The 25,464-nt window shown below is 34.5% G+C and overlaps 1 protein-coding gene across 2 annotated transcripts; it reads left to right on the top strand.

Moving 5' to 3' along the window:
- Positions 1–1,776: 1,776 nt before the first annotated feature.
- Positions 1,777–25,040, top strand: LOC127806763 (L-arabinokinase-like). 2 transcript variants are annotated; one of them, XM_052344256.1, is made up of 30 exons: positions 1,777–1,924; positions 2,138–2,239; positions 3,422–3,529; positions 4,066–4,134; positions 5,929–6,012; positions 6,148–6,224; positions 6,992–7,058; positions 7,792–7,849; positions 8,048–8,115; positions 8,195–8,254; positions 8,804–8,857; positions 8,963–9,065; positions 9,149–9,258; positions 9,354–9,473; positions 11,357–11,413; positions 12,629–12,798; positions 12,944–13,106; positions 13,995–14,078; positions 14,403–14,528; positions 15,644–15,774; positions 15,984–16,065; positions 19,515–19,602; positions 21,253–21,296; positions 21,403–21,498; positions 21,587–21,663; positions 22,334–22,552; positions 22,766–22,931; positions 23,868–23,939; positions 24,230–24,433; positions 24,615–25,040. In XM_052344256.1, the coding sequence occupies exons 2-30, from the start codon at positions 2,147–2,149 to the stop codon at positions 24,735–24,737; spliced, it is 2,973 nt and encodes a 990-aa protein (XP_052200216.1). In that variant the 5' UTR covers positions 1,777–1,924; positions 2,138–2,146; the 3' UTR covers positions 24,738–25,040. The 2 variants fall into 2 exon arrangements, with proteins under 2 accessions (XP_052200216.1, XP_052200218.1); XM_052344258.1 differs by having other exon boundaries at positions 1,924–2,030.
- The last annotated feature ends 424 nt before the right edge of the window (positions 25,041–25,464 follow it).

Genomic DNA, 25,464 nt, shown 5'->3' with positions numbered 1-25,464 from the left:
AAATCAAAATTATAATATAAAAATTATAATTTTTATTTTAAATTTTAAATTTAGACTACGTTATAATTATCAAATTGATACCTTCAAACAGAATTAAGCTTTTTTTTTTTAATTAAGGTTAGGTTAGGGCACTGAGCCAAACTAAGTAGGCTTGGCTCAACCTTATTTATACAAGTTAGGTCAATCTTGACTTATCCTTGAGAGAGTTGGGGAGAGCTCATGAGATGTGTTTGGCATGACATCTCTAAAAATAATTGAAATATCTTTTATTTTTTAACTTTAAATTTTATTGAATAATTAAATATTTTATTAAAAAATAAAAAACTCAATTTTTTAATTTATCAATTCCCCATGTCTTGACGTTCAAATTTATTCGATGATCACACATGAATTAATATGATTAAATATATATTATTATTATTATATCAACTTAATCTGATTAAATATTTTTATCTTACTATGCAAAAGATGTAAATTATTTTTTGTATCATTAGAATTATAATGCACTTGAACTAACAATTACATTAATACTTATGGCTACTCAAATTATATCTCAATCAATGTTTATGATACACAAAAACGTCTCAATAGTGTTATTTCAATATTTCTGAAATATATATAAAAAAAATATTTCCATACCATTTTTGCAAATTTAGAAAATTATGAGGCGGTTTTGTAATACTAAAAAAATACATATTTTCCTCAACGAAGTACTAAGACAAAATTTTAATTTTTTCTCTAAATTTTATTTGAATGTATTATGAAGTTTATGTTTATTTTTAAATTAAATAATTATTTTTATATTAAAATTTATATTTACAAATAAAACCTTTATATTTTGTATTTACGTGTTTCGTCGCGCGTTTTCGTTTCTCAATAAATATGTTACTTTATTTATAAAAAAATAAAATAACTTAAAATTGATTTTAGATTGGATATGTGTATGTACTATATATCAATCCTATTATGTGTTACATTATCCAAATTTGAATTAATTTAAGACAACAATGTTGGGCCTTGGAAAAGGCATCCCCCAATGCATTAGATTAACCTACCCATCAAAATACCAAAATGCCCTTGTGTTTTTGGCCTCATATCATAATTATTATTAAAATCATAAATACCTGAAATATTCGTGAGTGAGGCAATATTTAATTCGATAAAATCTTATTCAAATTCGTTCATTAAAATAAACAAAGTGAATTTGAATTCAATAAAATTTTACTTATTAAATATTGCGAGTATATTCGATTAGAAATTCATGAATATTAATAAATTTGATTAAAGATTCAAAAATATATTTAATTAAAAATTTATAAATAATTTATTTATAAATATATTAATATATTTATTTATAATTTTATAAATATATTATTTAACATAAAGTTATCAAAATTCAAATTATTATAATAATATGATTAAATTAAATATGTTTAAAATTATGATTTATATATATTAATTTAATCATTTAACATAATATAATATATGTATATATAATAAAATAATACAATAATAAAATAAATTTAAATAAAATAATAAATTTTAATAAGTCTAAATTTGAGTTAAAGCTCGACAGTATGTGCTCAACTTCAAATCAAACTTAACTTATTAATCTTTTGACAAGTTCGAGATGAGCTCGACTCACGTGAATTGAATTGGAGCTCAAATTCGAGGCTGGAAGCTGATTAGTGAGCTGAACTTGAACTTAACAAATTTTGGCTTTACTCGATTCCATTATAACCCTTAATTATTACAATCCAATCTAGGGAGAGAGAGAGAAGGGACTTGGAAGGAATTATAGAGGAAAGAGAGGATAAAAAGGGTAAAGAAAAAGTAGAACGCAGCCACGTAACTCGAGAAACGGATCTGACTCTCTCCCGCCTCCTCCGTTCTTCGATTTATCTGAATTGATTCAAATACAAAGGTAATCCTTCTCTCTCTATACATGATTTTGGATAACTCTTCACAACGATTTCTTCGGATGATGTTGAAATTCAATCCGTTTGTCGTCTGTATGTGTGCATATATATGTATGAATCTGTACTTGTAGTGTGTGTATACAATTACGTTTGCATATTATCCTGTATGCAATTGCATTGATTGCTTGTTGCAAAATTCGAATTCTTTGCTTTAGCAGGGATCGAGAATGGAAGATCGGGGATCTGCACCCACAAAGCCTTTGGTTTTCGCTTATTATGTCACCGGCCATGGATTTGGCCACGCCACTCGGGTTGTCGAGGTCGCCTTTCCTTCCTTCCTTCTTACTTGATCACATATGTATATATATATATATATCCTGTCCCATTCATGATTGTATTGTGAAATCTTCATATGATTAGCACTTCAAGAACTGGATTTGTAGTGGGGACACTGTTGAGGGTTAGTGTGGATTCTACAATATGGGTTGGGAGGCCAAACTTACTTATATATATATATATATATATATGCACACACACACACACATATATATCTTGATGATGATATCGATCTGAACACATAAATTAACTATAAGTTATTTGTTCTTTCTCTGTCTATCAGGAAACTTATATCTTCACTCTTAATTTTCAGTTTCAAAAAAGATGCATACGATACTCATTTATCCTTATTCTGGAAGTAGAAACATATATCTTTAGCATGTTTTGATTGGTTTATGTATCTTGGCATATAATGTTTGTACACATGAGAGGGTTCGAGTCATCCTCCCTCTCCCCCATAATGTACCAAAAGAAATTTGTTGTATATAATAATGATTTTGTTTGTAAGAGTTCGTTTGAATGAAAATAATTTTGTGTTATCTTACTAGTATGGAATTTGTTTTCCACCAATAAAATACCTATATAGCTGGAAAGACCTTTATATATATATTACGTGTCAGCATTGATCTCTAATCTTTTGATGTTCTTTTGGATGCTGTCTAAGTAAAAAGTTCTGTTACACAGGAGTGCGAAACTTTCTTATTATCTTAAGAATGATTATTTCTAATAGACATCTTTTGGAGTAATAATTTTTTAGGCTACCACTTGTTTTTGCTATATTCTTTTTTTTTTCCCTGTAAAATCATATTTGTTTAAGTCTTCTACTTGTCTATTTATAACCTCGTTAAATCTTTGGTTCAATAGGAGGTTCCATTAGTGCATAATTCAAAATAAAGCTAGGGGTGCTACTATTAGAAAAGATTCAAATCTTCTCTGAACAAATCAAGAATAATGTACTAACTACATAACTATACATCCTTTGGCTGTCAGGTGAAAAATGACTTTTTCTTTCTTTTCATGTGGCAATTCCTTGTTTCCTTACCTGGCATTGCAATTTTTAGTTGCTTCCTATGTAAAGTAGGCTTGTAATATACTAACCCAAAATTTCTTTATTTTTTTTTTCTTACTCTATGACCAATTTAAAGTTGAAAACTTTTATTGCACAGGTTGCTCGTAACCTCATTTTAGCTGGGCATACAGTTCACCTGGTTACTGGTGCTCCTGACTATGTTTTCACCACTGAAATACAATCACCTAGACTCTTCATCCGCAAGGTCAGATTACTTGAATTGATTAAAGTGATAATGCTGCTGTTTGCACTTTAATGAATATTTTGAAAACCAAAAGATACTGTTGCTATGCTTGTCTGTCCCTCAAGTAGCAATGGGTGGCATTTCTTATGTTTCTTTATCTCTTACACTCCTTTAGTATATCAGTCAATAAACTAACTGACAGTATTTTGCCTGCAACTTGAATTACTGCTAGAATTTGTGAAATCAAAAGTTCTCTGTCTTCACAATATGTCAAGATCAATATTCTTTCAGAAATAAATTATATTCATGTATAAATTGTTGAGTGTATTTACTGTTCTAGCATGAATGTCCTAATGTCCAAGAAAACAGAAAAAAAAATAATTTTCATCTTTGTGTCTATCACGTGGAATTCTATACTTGGGATGATAGAAACTGGACGTACAAGTCTGGATTTCAATAGGTCTATGGTATATGTGAGTATATAAGTTGCGTTATCTGGTCCAAAACTTTATGTACTGTGTGTTTACCTTAAGGATGGTACGTTTGTGTGTCAGCAGGTGCTATTGGACTGTGGAGCTGTTCAAATAGATGCTTTGACTGTTGATCGTGTTGCTTCCTTGGAAAAGGTATGTGAAACACCCTTTTCTTTAGAGTGCGTTTCCATGTTATAATTTGGGGATTTTTTTTAAAACACATTTCCCATAAAGCCCCTTCGCTATCCCTTACGATTTACATCCTTCTTTCAAAACCTTCATTCGGTTGACCTTCCATTTTTATTATTTATTTTCCCCAAATTCACTAGAGATTTTTCTCCTATGCGTTTACCTCTAGTGGCCTCACCTTTCCACCTAAACTCTTGTGTTCGGTTTAGTTTACCAAGGCGAGGTCTTTGTGTGTGCACTCATTTTCATAGATCAAACCTAGTTTGATTTATAACTCGTATTGAGAAGTTCAAATTTTCAAATCATTTCAAAATATTGAGTTTAAAGGAAAAGAAAGACTTTTTGGGTGTCCCAACCGGAAATCTTTAGGAACCCTTAAAATAAATTTCTAAGTCACAACAACTTAAGATATGAACGTTAAAGTCGTTTGTTTTCGCCAAAATAAAATAACGTGCTTTAAATGAGAATCGAGTCCGTACTAGAGTTTGATATGTTTAATACACTTGGCATCACCAAAATAAAGCCTATATATATGCTTCTAGTGTGTCACATAAAAAAATGTATAACATTTACCAAACATGACATGCCATGAAAATATAGTGAAGCTTCCAAAACCTACTCTTCAAGGACTTCCTTCCCCTTTGGACTGCTTGCCTCGCCTAGATCATTTCAACATTCCAGGTGATGAACCCTTGTTAGAAGATGAACCTTGAGGAAGCCCCCAAAATAGAACATTTATATAAAATTTGTGCATGAAAGAAAATGTAAGTTTCTACTCCACGGTACCACTTATGATCGTGTCGGCCTCATTTCGTGAACTTTCTCAACTGGCACCTTAAGAGCCTCTTAGAAGGTCCTTGACCATGTCAAGTGACATAGAGCAAAATAGCATGGCCATACATGATCATGGATGCAAATGAAAAGCCAAACCTAGTACGTTTCCAAAACCAATTTCTCATGCAACATGAAAAGGCCACAAAGTAAGAGTTTGTGGGTGGGGGAAACTCACCTTGGTGTCTCTTTGGAGAAGGTCTTGCTTGTTCTCCCTAGCCTCCCAACCTTTCCTTGGTCACCTTGATGGCAAGCTTTTTCTTCCCTTCAATAGTTTTCTCTCTTCCTTCCTTCATTCGCTATTTTCTTTCTTCTCTCACACTTGTTTCAACCCCTAATTTTTCCCCGTAAAGAAGCCAGTTAATATGAGGGATTTGTGTTTTAATTTTGTTTCTGAAATCCTCCTTTTCTTGTGAAATATACCTTCACACACATGAAAAAAAGGAGAAAGAAGAAGGGGCCCAATGGGGGATGGCCTCTAAGCCATCACCAATGGTGTAAGGGGGCTGCCTTGGGCAGCCCCTTGGTGCCCGGGGGGGCGGGGGGGTTGGCCACCCAAGGTAGCCCCTTGGTCTAAACCTAATTTATTTCCTTAAACCTCTAAATATTCTCAAAACATTTAGACAAGAAATTATTTTTATGACTTGAAATTATTTAAACATTTAGTATGACTTGAATTTCCACGAATTTTATGACTTCAAATATTCTAGATTTACCTTATTTTTTAGCATTGAGGACATAATGAATGGAACACAAGAAATTATTCTGGTGTCTGCACTAATTCCATAATCATTTTTTCCTGTATCTGGTCATACCTGCAATTCAAAATTTGTGCATATATATGCTGTTCTTATCATTGAAGTATGGTCTGGCTCTCAATCTGGGTTTGTTGGTTAACTCCCTTTTCATTCCTTCTGGTCAATGTAGTATTCGAAGGCGGTTGTGGTACCCCGGGCTTCCATTCTGTCAACAGAAGTTGAGTGGCTGAAATCCATTAAGGCTGACTTAGTGGTACTGCTATGTTTCTGTTTGAATTCTATTTGACTGATTTGTGTGTGTGTGTGTCATAGAACGGTACATGGTGACAACAAGTATCTTTAAGAACTTTGTATGATCTCTGCTTTTACTAGTTTCATATTGAAATAGGTTTCAGATGTTGTTCCTATTGCTTGCCGAGCAGCAGCAGATGCTGGGATTCGAGTTGTATGCATCAGCAATTTCAGGTAATTTGTAAAATAAATTGGGATTTCATGTCCATCAATTTGCACTCTGAACTTGTGAAGGCTAAGTAGGTTGCTTTGTGGTGATTTTGTACATTGATACAGAAATGCAGGTTAGAAAAGCTGTACAGGTGTACTTATAGGAAATAAAGGGTTCACGAAAGTATAATGTTGTTGAGTTTCTCAATGCTCTTGATTTTAAGAAAAGAGTTATGATGGCAGATCAGGAAGTAAAAAGGGAAAAGAAGTTGAACTTATTAAGTTACTTCTGTTCAGATGCAGATTGTCATATTTTTCTATATCTTGTGTATGGATGCATATGAGTGTAGGATGCAAAAGGTTCTGTTAATCAATATTTTTAATCATATTAATCAATAAATTATGTGCTTGTGTGAATTTTATTAATACCTTTTCAGACTCCAGTTTCATTATATATTGCAAGTCTGATGTGGTTCCAAATCAATATTTGCCATGCAAAATATTCTGTAGGATGGTTATTTCTGATGTACATTTTCATATTATTATCGTGATCATTACTACTATCATTATCATTGTTGTGTTGCTTACTATTTGTGGCACATTAGTTAGAATAAGTGGATGCAGGCCACCTAAAGGTTTTCTAGGGGTTCATATTTGGTTTCCTAGTATCCATTATATTCTATGCTCTGCAACTTAAGCCTATATGCTATTGTTAAGTTTACGAGGTATTATCTTCATTTTTTTTCTTCTGATCGACCAATTTCGGAATCCCATTTCTTTAATCTTGGCAGCTGGGACTTCATATATTCAGAATATGTGATGGCTGCTGGGCATAATGACCGCTCAATTATTTGGCAGGTGACTTCTATTTTTCTATACCTTATAAAGCTTTAATGCTAAATTATTATGGATGTGCTATAATCTATCTTACTACTCTGTGAAGTTCAAAGTTCACTAGTGAATACTGGTTGGTAAAGAGAAGCCTAAGTTCATCCTCACATGTTTGTGACTATCCTTTCCGGTACAGATTTTATACACTTGAGTGATTGTATCTTATAATCCTTCCTACCCTACAATTTTGGGAGCTTCTCCATTTTTAATTCCTTCCTGTATTAATCTGTTTGCCCCCAGAAATTGGTTAAAATATGGTGATGCTATTTTAGTAATTGCTAAACTACAATGTTCTATTAGACTATTACCATTTTTTTCTTTTTCTTTTCTTTTTTTTTTAAACTTTTAATGTGCGGGAAGCTCTGCTTGTGGGTTGAGCAATCCCCTTGACACTTTTGACGTTGAAGATATTACTCCCTATACAGCCAGTCCCAAGCTTGGATAAAAGAGATGGGTTTTGTTAGGTAACTGACAACTAGCTTGGAATTGTCACTCTTCAACATGAATTCTAGACTAAGATTGAAGAGTTAAAATTCATGCATCCACCCCACTTAATGGGATCAAGGCTTGTGATAAAGATGATGTTTAATTCTCTTAACTTCTTTTGTGTTAGAGGTTACATACCGCCTTTGTTTGTGTACATGGTGATGTCTGATGCTAGACAATGTTATCATAAATGATTTCATGATAATCCATGCAGATAGCTGAGGATTATTCTCATTGCGAGTTTGTAATTCGTCTTCCAGGTTTCTGCCCAAGTATGTTTTTTCTAGCACTCCCATGACTGTTTCATGCAGTTTTTACTTCTTGCTTTTCTCTTTTCTTTTTGCTTCCTTCTGATTGTTGAGTCTATACAATCCCCAATGTCAAAGTGACTTGTATGTTCTAGCATTTACGTGTATGCTTGTGTTCATATGGTTCCCTGTTGTTTTCTAAAGTTCTTCTTAACTATGCAGTGCCAGCTTTTCGTGATGTTATAGATGTGCCACTTGTTGTGAGGAGATTACACAAAACTAGGGAAGAGGTCTGCTTCATGGGATTTAAAAATTTTCGTGCCATTACTTATTTACAGTTGGCCTATAGATGCTTCCCTTGTGGTGCAGGTGAGAGAAGAGCTTGGTGTGGATAATGTGAAGGTTCTTCTCTTCAATTTTGGTGGTCAGGTGAGGTTCATATGGACAGTTTCTTAATATATATTAGCGAATTTTCTTGATTTCACTCATAGGATGTTGTATTTGAGGTGCTTCCCTTCCTAGATGATGTTGAAATTTGAAGACATTCTTTTGATTATTAACCTTTTTAGAATAGTATCCTTGTCTTTTTTTCCCCCAGACCTTGTGTGTTCATTGCTTATCTCCAGGAAAAAAAGGTCTATACTGATGTTCAACATTAGTATAGGAAAATATTTCAAACAAACCCTTTTTTCAATCCTTTTCACTCCTGGACAGCATTGAGAGATCCCACTTGCATTTCTTGATGTGGAACCCCACTGCCATAGTGTTTAGGAACGATAAAGTGACTTGAGAAATGAATTTATGTATATCATAACTCTATTAACATAATGTTACACTACTAGTATTTATTTGTTTTTTATGTCTAATGCCTGTCAGATAGCTGCACACTGAAAATCTGAGATCACAGGTCTGTAATTTAGACAATACCTCTAGCTGTTAAGGACTTTTACATTTTATGGTACTCTTCATCTCTTGCAGGTAGCTGGATGGGAGCTAAAGGAGGAATATCTACCTTCTGGTTGGGTGTGCTTGGTAATTTTTTGCTTGTTATTTTCAATATTCTTTCTCCTTTTTTCGCATTTTCAATTGAAGTTGGCTGTGTACAGATTGGAAGTTATTGGTTACTGTTCAATGTAGGTATGTGGGGCATCGGATAGGCAGGAGCTTCCTTCAAATTTTAGAAAGCTCCCCAAAGATGTTTACACCCCTGATCTGATTGCGGCCTCCGACTGCATGCTTGGTACTGTCAGTGCAAGTTTTGGTAGGAGTGGATTTTGTCAAACGATGGTAAAGCTCATTATTGGCTCATATTTGCTATTTCAGGAAAAATTGGATATGGTGCAGTTAGTGAAGCTCTGGCATATAAGTTGCCATTTGTCTTTGTACGAAGAGATCATTTTAATGAAGAGCCATTTCTGAGGAATATGCTAGAGGTAAAACTGAGTTGCTTCAATTATTTGATTCCTTTTCTGGTACACAAACATGGTTAGAAAACTTTTTGATGATGTATTGCTGTTTCTTAAAACAGTATTTCCAAGGTGGAGTTGAGATGGTCAGGAGGGATTTTCTTACTGGCCAATGGAGTCCTTATCTAAAGCGTGCTGTTAGTTTGAAACCATGCTATGAGGGAGGTTTTAACGGTGGTGAGGTATCGCACTTCTATGGTTCTTTCTTGACAACCTTAGTGGCTCATTATCCTCTCTTGCACTGTTAGCGGCTGATGGTAATTTGGTTTTATATCCTACCTGTATCTTGTTATGGAAAATCATGAGATAGCTTTTCTCTAGACAAAAGGAAACAGTTGAGAGATCTCATAAGATAAGTGAAAGGCAAAAATTTGTCAAAACAAGTAATCCATGAATCAGATTGTTTAGCTGATATCTTTGTAATGCTCTCTAGAATGCCATTTCCCTTTCTTTTTTTCCTTTGTATTTTCTATTTCCTATCTGGTTCAATGTGAAATCAAGTAAAAGGGGAAGAGAGCTTAAGAGAAGCATATACTTGTTAACACTTCCTTTATTGTAATACACAGATACTACAGATATAAAGTATTGAAATAAATCACAAAGACCATTTTGTAATTTTAACATTCTTATGTTTGATAAGCAATACACTGATATTACTATGGCTAAAGAAAAGGAAATGGGCATGCCATACCTGAAAGACACGAATATTACCTCTAAAACCTTCATAAATCTTCCTTTGAGTTATCTAAACTAGGTTTTTTGGAGATTGTAGTCTCTAAAAAGCAGAACATATTTAAAATTTTCTATTATGCATCAAGTAAGCATACCTATGCATGGGATCGAAAAGATCAGTAATGTTGCCAGTGTATCATAATCCTGAAAATTTCCATATCGAATTAACACCACCACGATGTTTCCTATTGTGCCTCTGATGCAAAGGGGACAGAGTCCCCCAAGCACTGATCACCCTGTATTAAATTTAGCATGAACCACTTGGTGGGCATATCATAAAAGCACATTGCTATCTCTTTGAATTATAAGGTGTTCCTCCTTAATTCAAGTCTTAATGTTCTGTTGTATAGAACTCATGACATAACATTTGATAATTTTATGCTAGTTGTTGGCTACCTAATGCAATCCTCATTTATTCAGCTTGGAACTAGCTATGAGTAGAAGAAATACCTTCAGCATTGGAATTAGGGGTGCCTTTATAAGGCCTCTAAAGAGAGAGTATTCCAGATCCATTGTCATTACGTAGCTTGAGTAAGGGCTTATGTGAATCTCTTGATGATCTGCTTAAGCATCTGAATCATTTCATAGCCTTTTCAGCAACACTGGCAACTTGTTATAACTTGAACCTCTTTCTTCTCTTTCAATTGGCTTCAATCTTCACTTTTTTATTTCCAGAGCAAATATGACATTTATCTCTTCATTTACTACATCTACTGTATATGTTGTCCATTGGAATATGTGCCTCTCATTGAAGATAAGATGCATGAGACAATTAAGATGATTTGATCATGTGAGAAGAAGATGAACAGAGGCTCTTGTGAGGAGAGTGCATGGAACGGAACAAGAATTTAGCAAAAGAGGTGTAGGAAGACCAAGAAAAACTTGGTGGGAGACAATCTGATATGATATTAGTTATGAGGGCCCTACAGAAGATAAGGCCATAGATAAAAATGACTGAAGAGCTGAAATTCATGTACTTGGCTCCACATAGTGGGATAAAGGTTTGGTTTGTTTTTGTACCATAGGAATATTGTCTTCCCCCCTGCAAAATTCTGTTTTATCTGCTCGTTTTACATTGTCCTAGAAATCACCCAAAAGAGAAATGAGAGGTCTCCAATTCTTTCAATGTTTTTTATCTCAATAATATGAGTTAATTTACATTTTCTTTCTAAGTACTCTTACCAGTATTTGTGGTCTGCTTCTGTTGTATATTCCTCTCCTCCCTAAGGGAGTATTAGACAAAAAAGTTCTTGTTGATCTTTTCCCGTAAGTTATGCATGTTGATATCCATCAACCTCATCTCATTATTCGTGTCATTGATGTCAATATTCAGGTTGCTGCTCACATTCTTCAGGATACTGCTACTGGGAAAAGTTGTGCTTCAAATAAGGTAATTCTCAGGTTCTTCTGAATTATCCTCTTGCTGTAATGCTCTTTTTCATATGTCCAATTGCCCACAATTGTTCATTTGTGATTTTGGTGGCTGGTTCTCCTTGCAAATTATATATATTTATACTAATCTTCATTTCCTTACAGGCTAAAGTTTGACGTTGCAAGTTTCTGTAGATGAATATTGTCTAATGATCTTATTTATCAGATGGCCAAATTGAACTATTAAACACTTCTCGTTTCATTTTTTCTGAAAGCTCAAGAGAACTGTGGATTTTCTGTTGAAATTATGGTCATCAGTTACTTGCATGATATCGGACATGGTATATTTTGTAATGAAGTAGCCTGTAATGTGAACAAATTTGAATAACCCAAGTGAATAGGAGGATTATCTCGAGTATTTGGGGACTAAATGGGAAAATATGTTTCCTTGGCTTGTATTGAACTTTGATATGGAAATATATACACAAGCTAGCCTAAACTATCTCCTAAAATAGAGGAATAAAATACAAGGGGAAAAACAAATTCAAACTACACTCAAATATTACAGATAAATCAAAAACTTTGAACTTGATTAACTGATCTCTTCCTATTTTTCTGGAACTGCCTTATCTCTTCTTCCTCTTATCTCTTTAGTTTGTAATTCTCTTATCCCTTCTTCCCCAACAACCTTATCTTTTGCTTTCCGTCCATGGTAGAAACAACTTGAACTTATTCTTTTCTTATTTATCTTCTTCAACATGTAATGCAAAATCCTACTAAATCAAACGTGCATTATTTGGTTAAGCATTTGAGAGAAATTCTCATGGGAAAAAATAAAAATAAAGCAATTACCTTTTTATGCATCATGTTTTCTTTTTTGAAGGAAGGAAGAAATAACTTCTTTGGTTATATGTATTGCCTTAAAATAAACAGTTTGAAAGTTGGTGGCTCTTGAACTTGTGTGGATATGAAGAGCTAAGGATCCACTACTTATGGATATATAATCAGTTTGATTACTAAGAAAGATAAAATGAAACATGATATCTGGTCTGCTATGTGGTCATCATAAATTTAACAGGGTTGAGGGTGAACTATGTTCATAGCTTTTTTATCAATGATATGATTGATATCTACCCAGGCCTGGAAAATAACTATTACTAGTAGAAAAAATATCACGTCAAAGACATTTTTGGTTGCTCATGTCAAGTTTTGCTTATATTTCTTGTGGATCTAGCTTAGTGGAGCAAGGCGATTGCGGGATGCAATTGTTCTGGGGTATCAACTACAGAGAATTTCTAGCAGAGAGATATCTGTTCCAGACTGGTACATTCAAGCGCAATATGAACTCGATTTTCATGCTGCATTGCCAGTGGAAAACATCAGAAAACAGCCCCCTGCAGAAGTGTGAGTTCTTCTTCTTTGTCTTGTATGTTCAATGTGTAATTAGTTGGCTTTCCGATTATTCATTTCATAATTTATTAAACAGCTCCCTATATTGATGTCACACTTTTCTTTTCTTTTCTTTTCTTTTTTTCCATTTTTGTCTCAGATACACTGAGGGCTTTGAAATTCTTCATGGAGATCATCATGGTCTTCCAGATACATTGAATTTCTTAAAGAGCTTGGCAGGACTAAGTGCTCCTAGCTATTCTGATAATAACAATAAGCAGCATCGGGAGTTTATGGCTGCAGCTGCAATGCTTAACTGGGAGGTAATCTAAATGCGTTTAGATCTTCAGTTTTACATGTTTAAATAGTTAATATGAAAGAATCAGAAATATCTTATTCACCCGACCCACCAGAAATTTCTTTATGCCTATTCATGAAGAATAGACATTTCATATTTTCTAGCTTCTTTTCAAAGGGCTTTTACTTATTTGGTGAATGGTCTGATACAACATATGATTTCTTGGAACTTGAGAGTAAAACTAATAATATAAAAAGATAAAATTAGCCCTATATCTAATAGCTTAAACTTTTAAACTAGATGGTGTTTAACAATTTAACATGGTGTTAGAGCAGGCAGAGTTCATAAATTCAAACTTCACCGATAACCCAATATTTAAACTGGTATATGTGTTTGGGCTAGTTATGAAGTGAAACCTAACCACGTGTGAGAGGGCATGTTGAGAGTAAAAATAATAATATAAATGATAAAGTTAGCTCTCTATCTAACAACTTAAGCTTTTAGATCAAATAGTGGTTAACATTTAACAAGTTTTAAGTATATAACTGAATCAGAAATTTCCTTACCTGTCCAATCTAATGATTGAAGATAATTATATGTTCCTATAATAAATATTCACTATGTATTCTCCCACTGGAAGTGGCCATGATTGTTTGAGCAATTCATGTAATTGTTGACTTATTACCATTCATATATAAATTCTTGATTGCAAAGTTCCCCTCCCATACTTGCACACACAATTTCTTGGAGCCTAGTGTTCCCACATTGTGTCTATTCAGAATTTCTTCGTGTGTTTTCGTTCCCTACATATTGTGTTCTATAATTTTCTTGCATTTCTAGGATATCACAATTTAACACTATCAAAATCTGGTCTGTCATCAATATAGTTTCTGTGTGATATCTCATTTTCCAGGAGGAAATTTTCGTAGCAAGGGCACCAGGGAGGTTAGATGTAATGGGAGGAATTGCAGACTACTCAGGAAGTCTTGTTTTACAGGTTTGTTCCATTTTCACATTCAATTTATTTATCTTCTCTGCATGGTGTTGGTAGGGCTGTGATTAATGTTTTCTCATTCATGTCCATGTTATATGGAATTGGGTGTGGATGTGTCTCTAGGTGCACCTCATATCACGTTAAGCCATCTTTGACTTCATATATGGACTTCTGTATCCATCATTACATTTAGAGGTTAAGCATTCCCATTCTGGGTAACAGGGGGGAGGTGGTGGCATACCAGTTTTCTCCTTACATTGTGCAGCACAACATTGATCTCATTGTGCAATAATTGTTATCATATTATATGCACATATTATCTTACAGATGCCTATTAGAGAAGGATGCCATGTAGCCGTTCAGAGAAATCATCCAAGCAAGCAGAAGTTGTGGAAACACACCGGTGCTAGACAGCACACCAAAGGAAAAGGACCCGCCGCTGTTATTGAAATTGTATGTGAGATTGATCTGCTTCATTTGACTGTATGGCCTAGGTTACTTTTCTTGTTGAGTCAGTCTCCTGCTCAACTTTCAGCTCTGCTACTTTGGTATAATCTTTAGGCCGAGGTTTGACTTTCACTTATAATCTGACAAAAGAAAATAGCATATTGCAAATTATACAGAAAAGGAACACTTACATATCCTCAAATTAATGGCGAGTTTCATAAAAAGGACTATAAAAGATTGAAGTTTCAATGTGGAACATAAACAATATTGAAGGCTCTTAATTGCTAACAGCTTTTAGTGTTAAGTTCTTGGAATGCAAAAAATCTAAACCATAGTTTCGGTTTAGCAATTCTCTGTCTGGAAGTTCCTGTACTTTATTAACCGTAATATTGTTGGAGATGTGGAGCCTGATTCAATTTATGACACCTAAGCAGATCCCCTAAACAATCCCAAATTAGGAGTTTTATTTTTGCCCTAGTCTTCATATATAAATACGTGGGTGTAATTCTTGTAATTGTAACATTCTCAAATAGTGAAAAAAACACCTAATATGGCCATGGACATAGGCATTATTTGCTGAACCATGTAAATTCGGTCTTGTGTATGTGTGATTTTGTTCCAAGTTTTCTTTATCGCTTGATTCATTCCCTAACAAATATTCCTTTTTATCTGTTTATAGCAATACTGCACCAGTCAAAATAAAATAATCCTCACCTTTCATTGCCAGCACCTTTCATGTGGCAATTACTTTGATTCTTAGATTGCTAGAAGATCAGTTTTTTACTTCATTTTCTTTTTTATTTCAAGTTCATAGTATTTTTTTTTCCTTTTTGATTTGGTGGTAAATCTCTGGGTCAAAAAGGTGAATAGGACCTTTGAACTTGTGATGATTTTAGGTTTCTCCTCGTCCATTGCTTTGTTTCTCTCTTAAACTGCATTTGGTCTTGTTAATGAAAATTCTTTTTGCCCCAATTATCATTTTTCTTCAGTAACTTTTTACACTTGATCTCGCATTTCAGGAGACATACTCATCTCCATTTATACAGAGGATTGTGAACGCATTGTTGCAGTTGATAATTTTGATGCAATTAGTTATTAGTTTCATATTGTGTTCATTTCAGGTATCATTTGGATCAGAACTAAGTAATCGTGCACCGACGTTTGACATGGATTTATCTGACTTCATGAATGGCAAACAGCCTATTTCCTATAAGAAGGCATACCAATATTTTTCCAAAGACCCATCCCAAAAGTAAGCTTTCTTAAAAGCTATGTAACATAATATGTAGCTGAGACATCATTGTCGTGATTGTCTTTTATTTTTACTCCCATTTTGTCTCTTTGCAGTTCATATCCATATTTTACGGAACATTTTTTTCTTTTTGTACTAAGAATAAAAGGAAAACTGACCAGGAGAAAAAGGCAATATTAATGTGAGTTATTAATATGTACTCCTCTCAGGTGGGCAGCATATGTTGCTGGGACTATCTTGGTATTGATGACAGAGCTGGGTGCTCGTTTTGAGGACAGCATGAGTATACTGGTACAGTACTCTTTTTTTCTTAATAGTTGATGGTATCTATATGTAAAGAATGCAACTTTCTCATTTAGTTTGATCATATAGCCATTTGGCTTGAGAATGCATGCTAGACATATTGATCATGTGAAAGGCTTGTGTTGTTGTATATCAGTCGTGTGAAACAATTTAGCACGCACAAGACTGTTTCCAAAGAAGGGAAATGAAAACTTTGTCTTCTGAACTAGGTTAGTCAGCAAATATTGATTGTAAACATTTCATTTAATGAGAATTGACATGTCAAGAAGTAATAATATTGTCAAATTAGTCCACCAAATAATTCAAATTGCAAGAAAACTATGTGTGACAAACTTAAGCACAAGTTAAGGAACCAAAGAGCTATGATCTAAGACAGAATTTACCAAACTGACTGCTAACAAAAAGTGAACTCTCACCTGATAAAACGCAGATAAGGTACATGTAGCTTTGAGTTTTGAAGGAGGATGGATTGGTAGGGAAAGTAAGTTGGATAGAGATCGAGTAATATAAATGAATCTGAATTGTGATCCTAATTATACAAACCATTGCCCATTAAAATTACACCAACATTAAAGTCCTCCGAAATTATATTTTGGCTGAAAAGCATGTAGTTGTAGACTTGAAGTGGCTTAAACAGTAGCCGTTCACAAGCAGTCCATCACTAAAGCTAAAAAAAAAAAAAAAAATTTAAAAATAACTAGATAAGGAAATGAGTTAAAACCAAAAATGAGAGGGAAAAAATAAAAGAGGAGGTGAAGTGGTGGGGATTACATGGAATATTCTGAAAGTAAGCCCGAATCTTGTTATACATTTGATGCACAGAAACCTTCTGAAAGAATGAAGAGAGCTGCAGATTTGAATTAGGTTATTTGGCTTGGCATGGTTGTTTAATGAGATAGAGCATGTCAAGGAAGTGACATATAATACCAATCTAGGTTCTAAGCTGGAAATGCCCCTAAAACTAACCATTGAGAAGCAAATGAATGCCTACCAGAACAATACAATAAGAAAATGTAGCAGTAGCATTCAAACGTTGACTGGTTTGCATGGAAAGAAATGAGTATGTTTAAAGTGGATAGATGCATTGAGCATCACAACAACAACAACAACATATCCAGCCTTTATCCCACTATGTGGGGTCGGCTACATGAATTCTAGACTTCCATGTATTTCTGTCTTTTGTCATATCCTCATTTAGATCCATATATTTCATATCAAATTTTAATATCTCTCCCAAAGTCTTCTTGGGTCTACCTCTACCTCTTTTTGTGACTAATTGTTCCATTTCATCAACTCTCCTCACAGGAACGTCTCTTAGTCTCCTTCTCACATGACCAAACCATCTTAATCTAGTCTCTCTCATCTTCTCCTTGATTGGCACTACTCCGACCTTATTACGAATAACTTCATTTCTAATTTTATCCTTTCTTGTATGTCCGCACATCCATCTTAACATCCTCATCTCCGCTACACTCGTCTTTTGCTCATGCTGGTATTTGACTGCCCAACATTCTGAGCCATACAGCAAGACTGGTCTTATAGCTGTCCTATAAAATTTTCCTTTCAATTTTAATGGGATTTTACCATCACATAACACCCCCGATGCATTTCTCCATTTTAGCCAACATGCCTTAATTCTATGTGCGACATCCTCGTGGATTTCTCCATCTTTTTGAATCACTGATCCCAAATATCGAAAATGGTCTTTTCTTTGTAAGATTTGGTCTTCTAATTTTATTATAACATCATCCACTCTTGCATTTTTACTAAATTTGCATTCCATATATTCTGTTTTCTTTCTACTTAATTTAAATCCCTTAGATTCTAAATTGTTTCTCCACAACTCAAGCTTAGTGTTCACTCCTTCTTTTGTTTCATCCACCAACACTATGTCGTCTGCAAATAGCATACACCATGGCACATCTGTCTGAATATCTTTAGTGAGTTCATCCATTACTAGGGAAAATAAGTATGGGCTTAATGCAGAACCTTGATGCAGTCCTATTGTAGTTGTAAATGGTTCAGTATCCCCTCCGCATGTTTTGACCCTTGTCTCTACACCATGATACATGTCTTTAAGGGCTTGTATATAGGCTATTTTGACTCATTTCTTCTCTAAAACCCTCCATAATACTTCTCTAGGGACCCTATCATAGGCCTTTTCTAGATCTATAAACACCATATGTAGGTCCTTCTGATGATCTCGATACCTTTCCATTAGACGCTTCAGTAAATATATAGCTTCCATTGTTGACCTACCAGGCATGAAACCAAACTGATTTTCTGACACCTTTGTTTCCTTTCTGAGCCTCTGCTCTATTACTCTCTCCCAGAGTTTCATGGTATGACTCATTAACTTAATTCCTCTATAATTTTCACAGTTTTGAACATCTCCTTTGTTCTTATATATAGGAACCAAAGTACTCTTCCTCCACTCATCTGGCATCTTTTTTGATTTAAGGATGGCGTTAAATAGTTGCGTTAGCCAGGAGATGCCCTCTTCTCCCATGCATTTCCATGCTTCTATTGGTATATTATCTGGTCCCACTGCCTTATGATTTTTCATCTTTTTTAATGCTTGCCTTATTTCATTTGAACTTATGCGTCGATAGAATGTGTAGCTCACATTCCCTTAGGAGTTACTAAGATGTCCCAACCTAACTCTTGTGTCACCACCATCATTGAATAATTTTGTGAAATACTCCTTCCATCTCTCCTTAATCGCTCCCTCATTAAATTCTGATTTTAGTAATCAAGAAAGATTTCTTTGACTAAATTACTTTTGGCTGAATGGCATGAATTATAGGATTGAAGAGCTAGATATTACCTGTTCACAAGAGATCATCAGTAGCAAAAAAATAAATAAATCAAAACTAGACTGACAGATGGTTGGAGGTTTAACCTGAACTATTTACCTGGTAGTATGGAATGTTGACAATTAATTATTTGTCTGATAGCAGTTCCTTCAATGTTTTAAACTCTTTATTTCCAGTTATATGCTGGTTTAAATTACAGTTCTGAAGCATTTTTCCCCCTTTGAATCTTGGCTACTTCCGTTATAATTTCTTCCTTTGTCCCAAGTTGAAAGTGAGCTAAAATAGATTGAATATTAGAATCTTATTTACGAGGAACAAAAAACTAATATGCAACAAGTGAAAAAAGAAACAAACTAAATTCAGTATTATATCTACTAGTTGACCTATTTCTATCCTAGTGCTTAGAACCTTTATCCTTAATTTGAGAATGCAATACCTAATTGTGCATATCCACATTTTCTGTTTAACTAAGACTATGACCCTTCCTAGAATGAAAATTGCAAAAAATGATTCCTCTAACTAACAAGTAGCTTGGAAATGATTACCAAATTATAACCATAAAGAAGTTTTCTGCAATTTTAGCCACAGTGACATCAGCTATCTGTTGACTTCAACTTGCAGGTTACATCTGCAGTCCCAGAAGGTAAAGGGGTATCTTCATCTGCTGCAATAGAAGTTGCCACCATGTCTGCTATTGCTGCTGCCTATGGTACCATATTATTGTTGAATTAATTTCTGTTTATTTACTTTTGAGCTTACACAAAAGGTTGGATTAACGCTAACTTACGCCACAACTCTTTCTTTGTCCTGTTTTTAGACTTAAATAATGCTGTTATTTTAAATTTTTACCCTATTTTAGGTCCATTAGTAGCACTAGTTTATTGTTTGCTGGGTAGGGTTTATGAAGTTTGTATGAAGACAACAAAGCTTGATAGTGTAAACCTTTGATGATTCAGAACTGATGAGAGTTGAAAGTATTTTCTTCGTCTTGTTACTGCAATGAGATAAATATGGTATTACTAACGTATGGTCTTTCTATCAAAATGTATGGGGCTAAAATGCTGCACCTAAAACAGGGTCAAGTTCCCTTTATTAAGTTCCTATATAGATGACCAATTAAGTCTATTTTCATCAGAGGAGCAATATATCATGGCCGTTCCAATTTGGCACATTCATTTGGGAGATGCATTAGAAATATGTACTTGAGATCTGTAAAGTAATAATGTCTTCTAACTGTACAAACTATAGTGTGAAATTAATTTGATTGATTCAATATCCAAATTTCCCTGCTTTCAAAGGGTCATCTTTGTATGCAACCTTACCCTTGTTTTTTTGAGAAGGGGCTGTTTCCACTACTTGAGCCTGTGACCTTCCTTTCATAAAAGAGCAACCTTACTGTTGCTACAAAGGCTTGCCCTCTGGAAGAAGAGAAAAACCCAAAAAAATAAAAAAAGATTATATGTGAAGAAGCCATGTCATTTCATACAGGAAGTACAATTATCTATTCAGTTGAATAACCTCAAGAGGTCACTTAAAGATGATTAGATGATAAATTTTGAGGACATGGGGTTTTATAGTGAATATATTTATGATGGAGCCCCCCCTAATACTTGCAACAAAAGTTTATTAAACAACAATTGTATGATAATATTATTAAGTGATATAAAGGGATATCCATATGTTTGGATTAGAAAGGGAATTACAAAGAGTTGTTGCTTGCTGCAGCCTTTATGTGCTATAGTAAGTACTGTGTTGGAAATGTCTACTTTGTAATTTAAGCTTCATAATTATTTCTACAAAATGTACTCAAATCTATCATTTACTCCAACATGAGTGCCCTGTATTTGCAATCATAATTTCTTAATCTGTTAGTACTTGAGATGCCAGATCAATTTTGGTCCTATCTTGGTTTGAGCAACTTAATGAACGTGTAGAGATAAAAAGCGAAGGAAGACCTCTAACTTTAAATTCTAGGAAGATGCTTTAAAAACTATGTATCAGATAGTTTTTTAAACATTAGGAAACAACTCTAGAAACACTATAATATATAGATTATATAGTTTTATGTAATGCATAAAAAAGATTATATTTTTTTGTTTTTTTTTACTTTACAAATACATTTTATATTATTGGAATAGTCAAAAAGTATTTTTCTCATTCTAGTTACAGAATTGCAATTAGGGTTTAGGGTTTAGGGCACAAGCTCCCTAAACGCCCAACTGGGATTAAAGAAATTCCTTGAACAACAGGATTCATTTGGGCACATGTTTGAGTTTCAGAGGCATATTGGAATCTTTTTTTATCCGTTAAATTTTTTTCTGAAAACTTTTAAGTTGTTTTCATCTCTATCTGGTTGCAGGGTTGAAGATTGCACCGAAAGATATTGCTTTGCTTTGCCAAAAGGCATGTCTTTCACCATCTTTCTTGTTTTATTTTTTTTTACTATGATTCACAAAATCCATATACCAACTATTGAATATGAATGACCCCAAACATGACTTTTTCATAGGTGGAGAATCATATTGTTGGAGCTCCTTGTGGACTGATGGATCAGATGGCTTCAGCATGTGGTGAAGCAAATAAACTTCTTGTAATGGTATGCCAGGTAAGCAACATGTGAAATGCCCAAAAGTTGTTTAAGATGGCCTACTACCAAGATAAGTTTAAATCAAACTTTTCTCGTATTAATGCAGCCAGATAAGGTACTAGGGCATGTGGAAATCCCTTCCCATTTGCGATTTTGGGGTGTTGACTCAGGAATCAAGCACAGGTATGGTGCATCTTCATTATGTTCTAAACTTTTCTTGGTGATGCATCTTTTCATTTTTCTTTTTTTTTCTAAAGAATTAAAGATGGTGGGCCTGACAATAGTTTAGGATTAATGACTTAATAGGACAATCCACTTGACTTAATAAGATATCATGAACTTTTTTCTCTTGTCTTTTTCTTTCGTTCCTTTTTCTTTTTTTGAGGGTTTATAAGGTTAATTCAACACTGCAACTATAAAATTTGCTTTGAAATCTCAAGGGATTGGGGACCTCTGATCCCTAGTATCCCCTGTACTTGCGTTTGCAGGGAATGGAATCTATTCCAGATTAGAACTTTGCTATATCTTCAAGGACAAAAAAATAATAAGTTTCCAATTGATTATTATACTTTAAATTCTTAACTTACTGCAACTGTTCACTTTTTCTTTCACAAGAAATAGCACTAAATTAATCCACTTCTGCCAAAGAAGGTGGAAAATACTTGCTTGGCCCTCAAACTTCAGTTTCTTGAAATACTGAATGGAAATATATGGACAAATGTAACCTAGAGTTTTATGTTTGCTTTATGATTTCCATTTCTTCCATGCCACTTCCTTTCTCATTTAAACAAATATAAGTGGACTGCCTCCATGCTTTCTTTCTCATTACAATATTTACTGGATTTTGCTGCAGCGTTGGTGGTGCAGATTATGGATCTGTAAGAGTAGGTGCCTTTATGGGTAGGAAGATAATAAAGTCCATGGCCTCTGAACTATTGCTAAGCTCATACTCAAACATCGACTCTTCCTTCAATGTTAGAGGAATAAAATCTGATGAAACGGCAAAGAATGGAAAGGAACTACTTCAAAGTGAGGCTTCATTAGATTACTTGTGCAAACTCTCACCTTATAGGTAATGTCATCTCCCATTTTATCTGGACTTCTCTTTTTCATATTTGATTATATAAAAAAAAAAATTAATTTGTTGCTGTTAAATTTTCAAAATAGTTTTCAGTGCGTGTGCTAATCTCTTTGGCAGTTTGTCTAATCAAAATATTAACCTACAAAATGAAAATCCAATTAGTGAAAACACAACTTGATACTGCTTCCATTTCTCATGGTTCAGATATGGAGCTCTTTACGTAAATGAGCTTCCAGATTCTATTACTGGTGAGGAATTTCTAAAGAAGTATGTTGATCATGAAGACTCAGTCACGATAGTTGACAAAAAGCGCAAGTATCCTGTGAGACCATCCACCACGCATCCTATTTATGAAAATTTCCGTGTAAAGGTTGGTCATTTATGTTTGATAGCTTAATTTAGATTTGCACTTGATTCATTTTTTCCTCTAGAGACACGCTTATAGGGTTGTTTCACTTGAAATGCATATGTACATTTGTGTTTGTATCTGTGTGTCTTCCAATGGTTTTCACCTAACCTCCATTTTTGTGTTCATTTATCTAATGGAATCCATTTGAGTAGTGCATTTGGTACAGGTTTTCTCCTGCATATGCTGGAGTATGGTGATCTTTTATCGGCTGTCAATTTATTGTTAGCCAAAGAACTCATAAACAACAACATATGTAGACACATACTTCATGCAAATTCCTTCTTTCCTATGACTTGCTCCACATCAGACTTAGTATGAGCTCTTCAAAACATCAGACAAAAGGGTCTTATTTTTCTTCCTTTTAAAGCTATTCAGTTCTGTAGGTTAGTTGATGCATTTTATACATGCATGGATGTATCAAATAGACTGTCCAGATTGCCTTGAACTTTTAGACAGCAGAAGTGGACCTCTGACATCTTAAAGAGTCTGTCTATCCGCACCACAGAAAATGAGAAATTTAAAACTGGAGGTGGAAATGTCCATTTGAATGTCAACAAGGCCTGAAATTCTCCCACCCTTCCTCTTCACCCTCTCTAATCTCAATATGGCTATAGATTGTTTGTTCCTTGTCACCTCTCACCTTTGCTGATTGGTTATGCACCTGCTTGCCCGTGGCCTTCACAAGGCTGGCTGGAACAAAAGTGATCCGGGTCTTTGCTCTTTCCTTGGCATTATTCTGCAAATATTGCATTTCCTCTTTCTTTTTTTTTCTGTTTCTATTAAGGATACTAACTCAAATGATGTATTTCTTCATGTCTCAGACAAAGTTGATAATGCTGCTATATTCAGAATTCTGATAAAATAACCGTGCTTCCATATGTTTTGTCTGATGTCTAGGCTTTCAAGGCTTTGTTAACTGCAACCAATTCCGATGACCAGCTCTTTTCTCTTGGAGAACTCATGTATCAGGTATTTGCAACGTATTATTTTTCCAGACTGAAATGCCTTTTAAGCTTCTGTAGTTAGGACCAGCACATGTAGCTTCTCAGCTTTGTTTATTTTATGCGGGAATCAAGTATTCATATTCATTGATCACGCTGTCCAGATAAAATTATCACAGTCCAGAGTGATACTATTGCTTATTTTAGAATGGAGAAAAAAATATCATGGAGCCAGCATCAAGCAGTTGAAACTCGAAACTGAGAGCAAATTGAAAACTATTTAGCAGTACCTCTAACAATGTGAACCGTATGTTGTAGTGTCATTCCAGCTATAGTGCTTGTGGACTTGGTTCAGACGGGACCGACAAGTTGGTTGGTCTGGTACAAGAAATGCAGCATAGTAAAGCAGCCAAATCCAACAACGGGACTTTATTTGGGGCAAAGATTACCGGTGGTGGTTCTGGTGGAACCGTTTGTGTTGTTGGAAGGAACTGTCTGGCAAGCAGTGAACAAATTCTTGAGGTAGCCTTCCATCCCTTTTCAGCATTTATTTGTTCTTTCAGTCTTATAATGCATACTGCAGTTATGCTTTTTATATGTTCTTGGATTGCATTTCAAGGAATTGAGTTGGATTTCTTTCAACTTCTTTTGTTTTTCCTTGTTTTGGTTGAGATTATCCTAAGGTGTTGATTTTGAATTTCAGATTAAACAGAGATACAAAGATGCCACCAGCCATTTGCCATATGTTTTTGAGGGTTCTTCACCAGGAGCTGGGAAGTTTGGATATCTGAAAATTCGCATCCCCTCTCACTCCAAGTCAGTTTAACTTCACTCTCAGAACAAATATTGCCAGGCCGATATCGATCCTGACAGGGAAAAAAAAAACTGATATTTCTCTTCATGCTATCTAAATTCAAGTTTCTTTAGAACATTCTTTGGCATTAAATTGTTCAATGGAGCAGTAAAGTTGATCATAGTTGTCATTTAAGCTGTTTAATTCTGTTAAGAGGGAATTGTACAGGTAGACCTAGGCCCAGTTGGATTTGGGCTGAGCCAGCCCAACATTGAAATTGGAAATGTGGGCTCTCTTCTTTAGCCCAAAAGGTTATGATTTTTATCTTCTACTCTATTATTTGGGCCACATAGACTTGAGTGTTTTTATGATAGCAATATTTTTATAATTACGAGTTTTTTTTTTAGCCTTTGACTTGTATGTCGGTTCGCCGAATCTTATTTGACCTATCTATTTATCTAGTGTTTCAAAGATGGTCCAACACCAAATTGAAGTAACTCCACTTTTGGATTGGGATAGTCCAGTCTTCCAACTCAAATTGGTCCCAAATCCTAGAATCTTAACACCTCGAGGAAAATATGATTTGTTGATGGAAAAGTAGATTCATGCAAAGATCCAATATTACAATCCCATGGTGACCACTGCTTTTCAATGAAAAGGTGATATTCCCCTAAAAGTTTACTCTCAGGTTTGGCCATAGCCTTTGGTATAGGTTGATGTCTGGCTCAACCCCATTCCCACCGCTATGTTCATCTAGAAG

Source organism: Diospyros lotus, chromosome 7, assembly GCF_014633365.1.
Source record: "Diospyros lotus cultivar Yz01 chromosome 7, ASM1463336v1, whole genome shotgun sequence".
NCBI classification, from domain to species: domain Eukaryota; kingdom Viridiplantae; phylum Streptophyta; class Magnoliopsida; order Ericales; family Ebenaceae; genus Diospyros; species Diospyros lotus.
The sequence above is the reverse complement of the archived record's forward strand: the minus strand, read 5'-3'. Positions and strand labels throughout refer to the sequence as shown.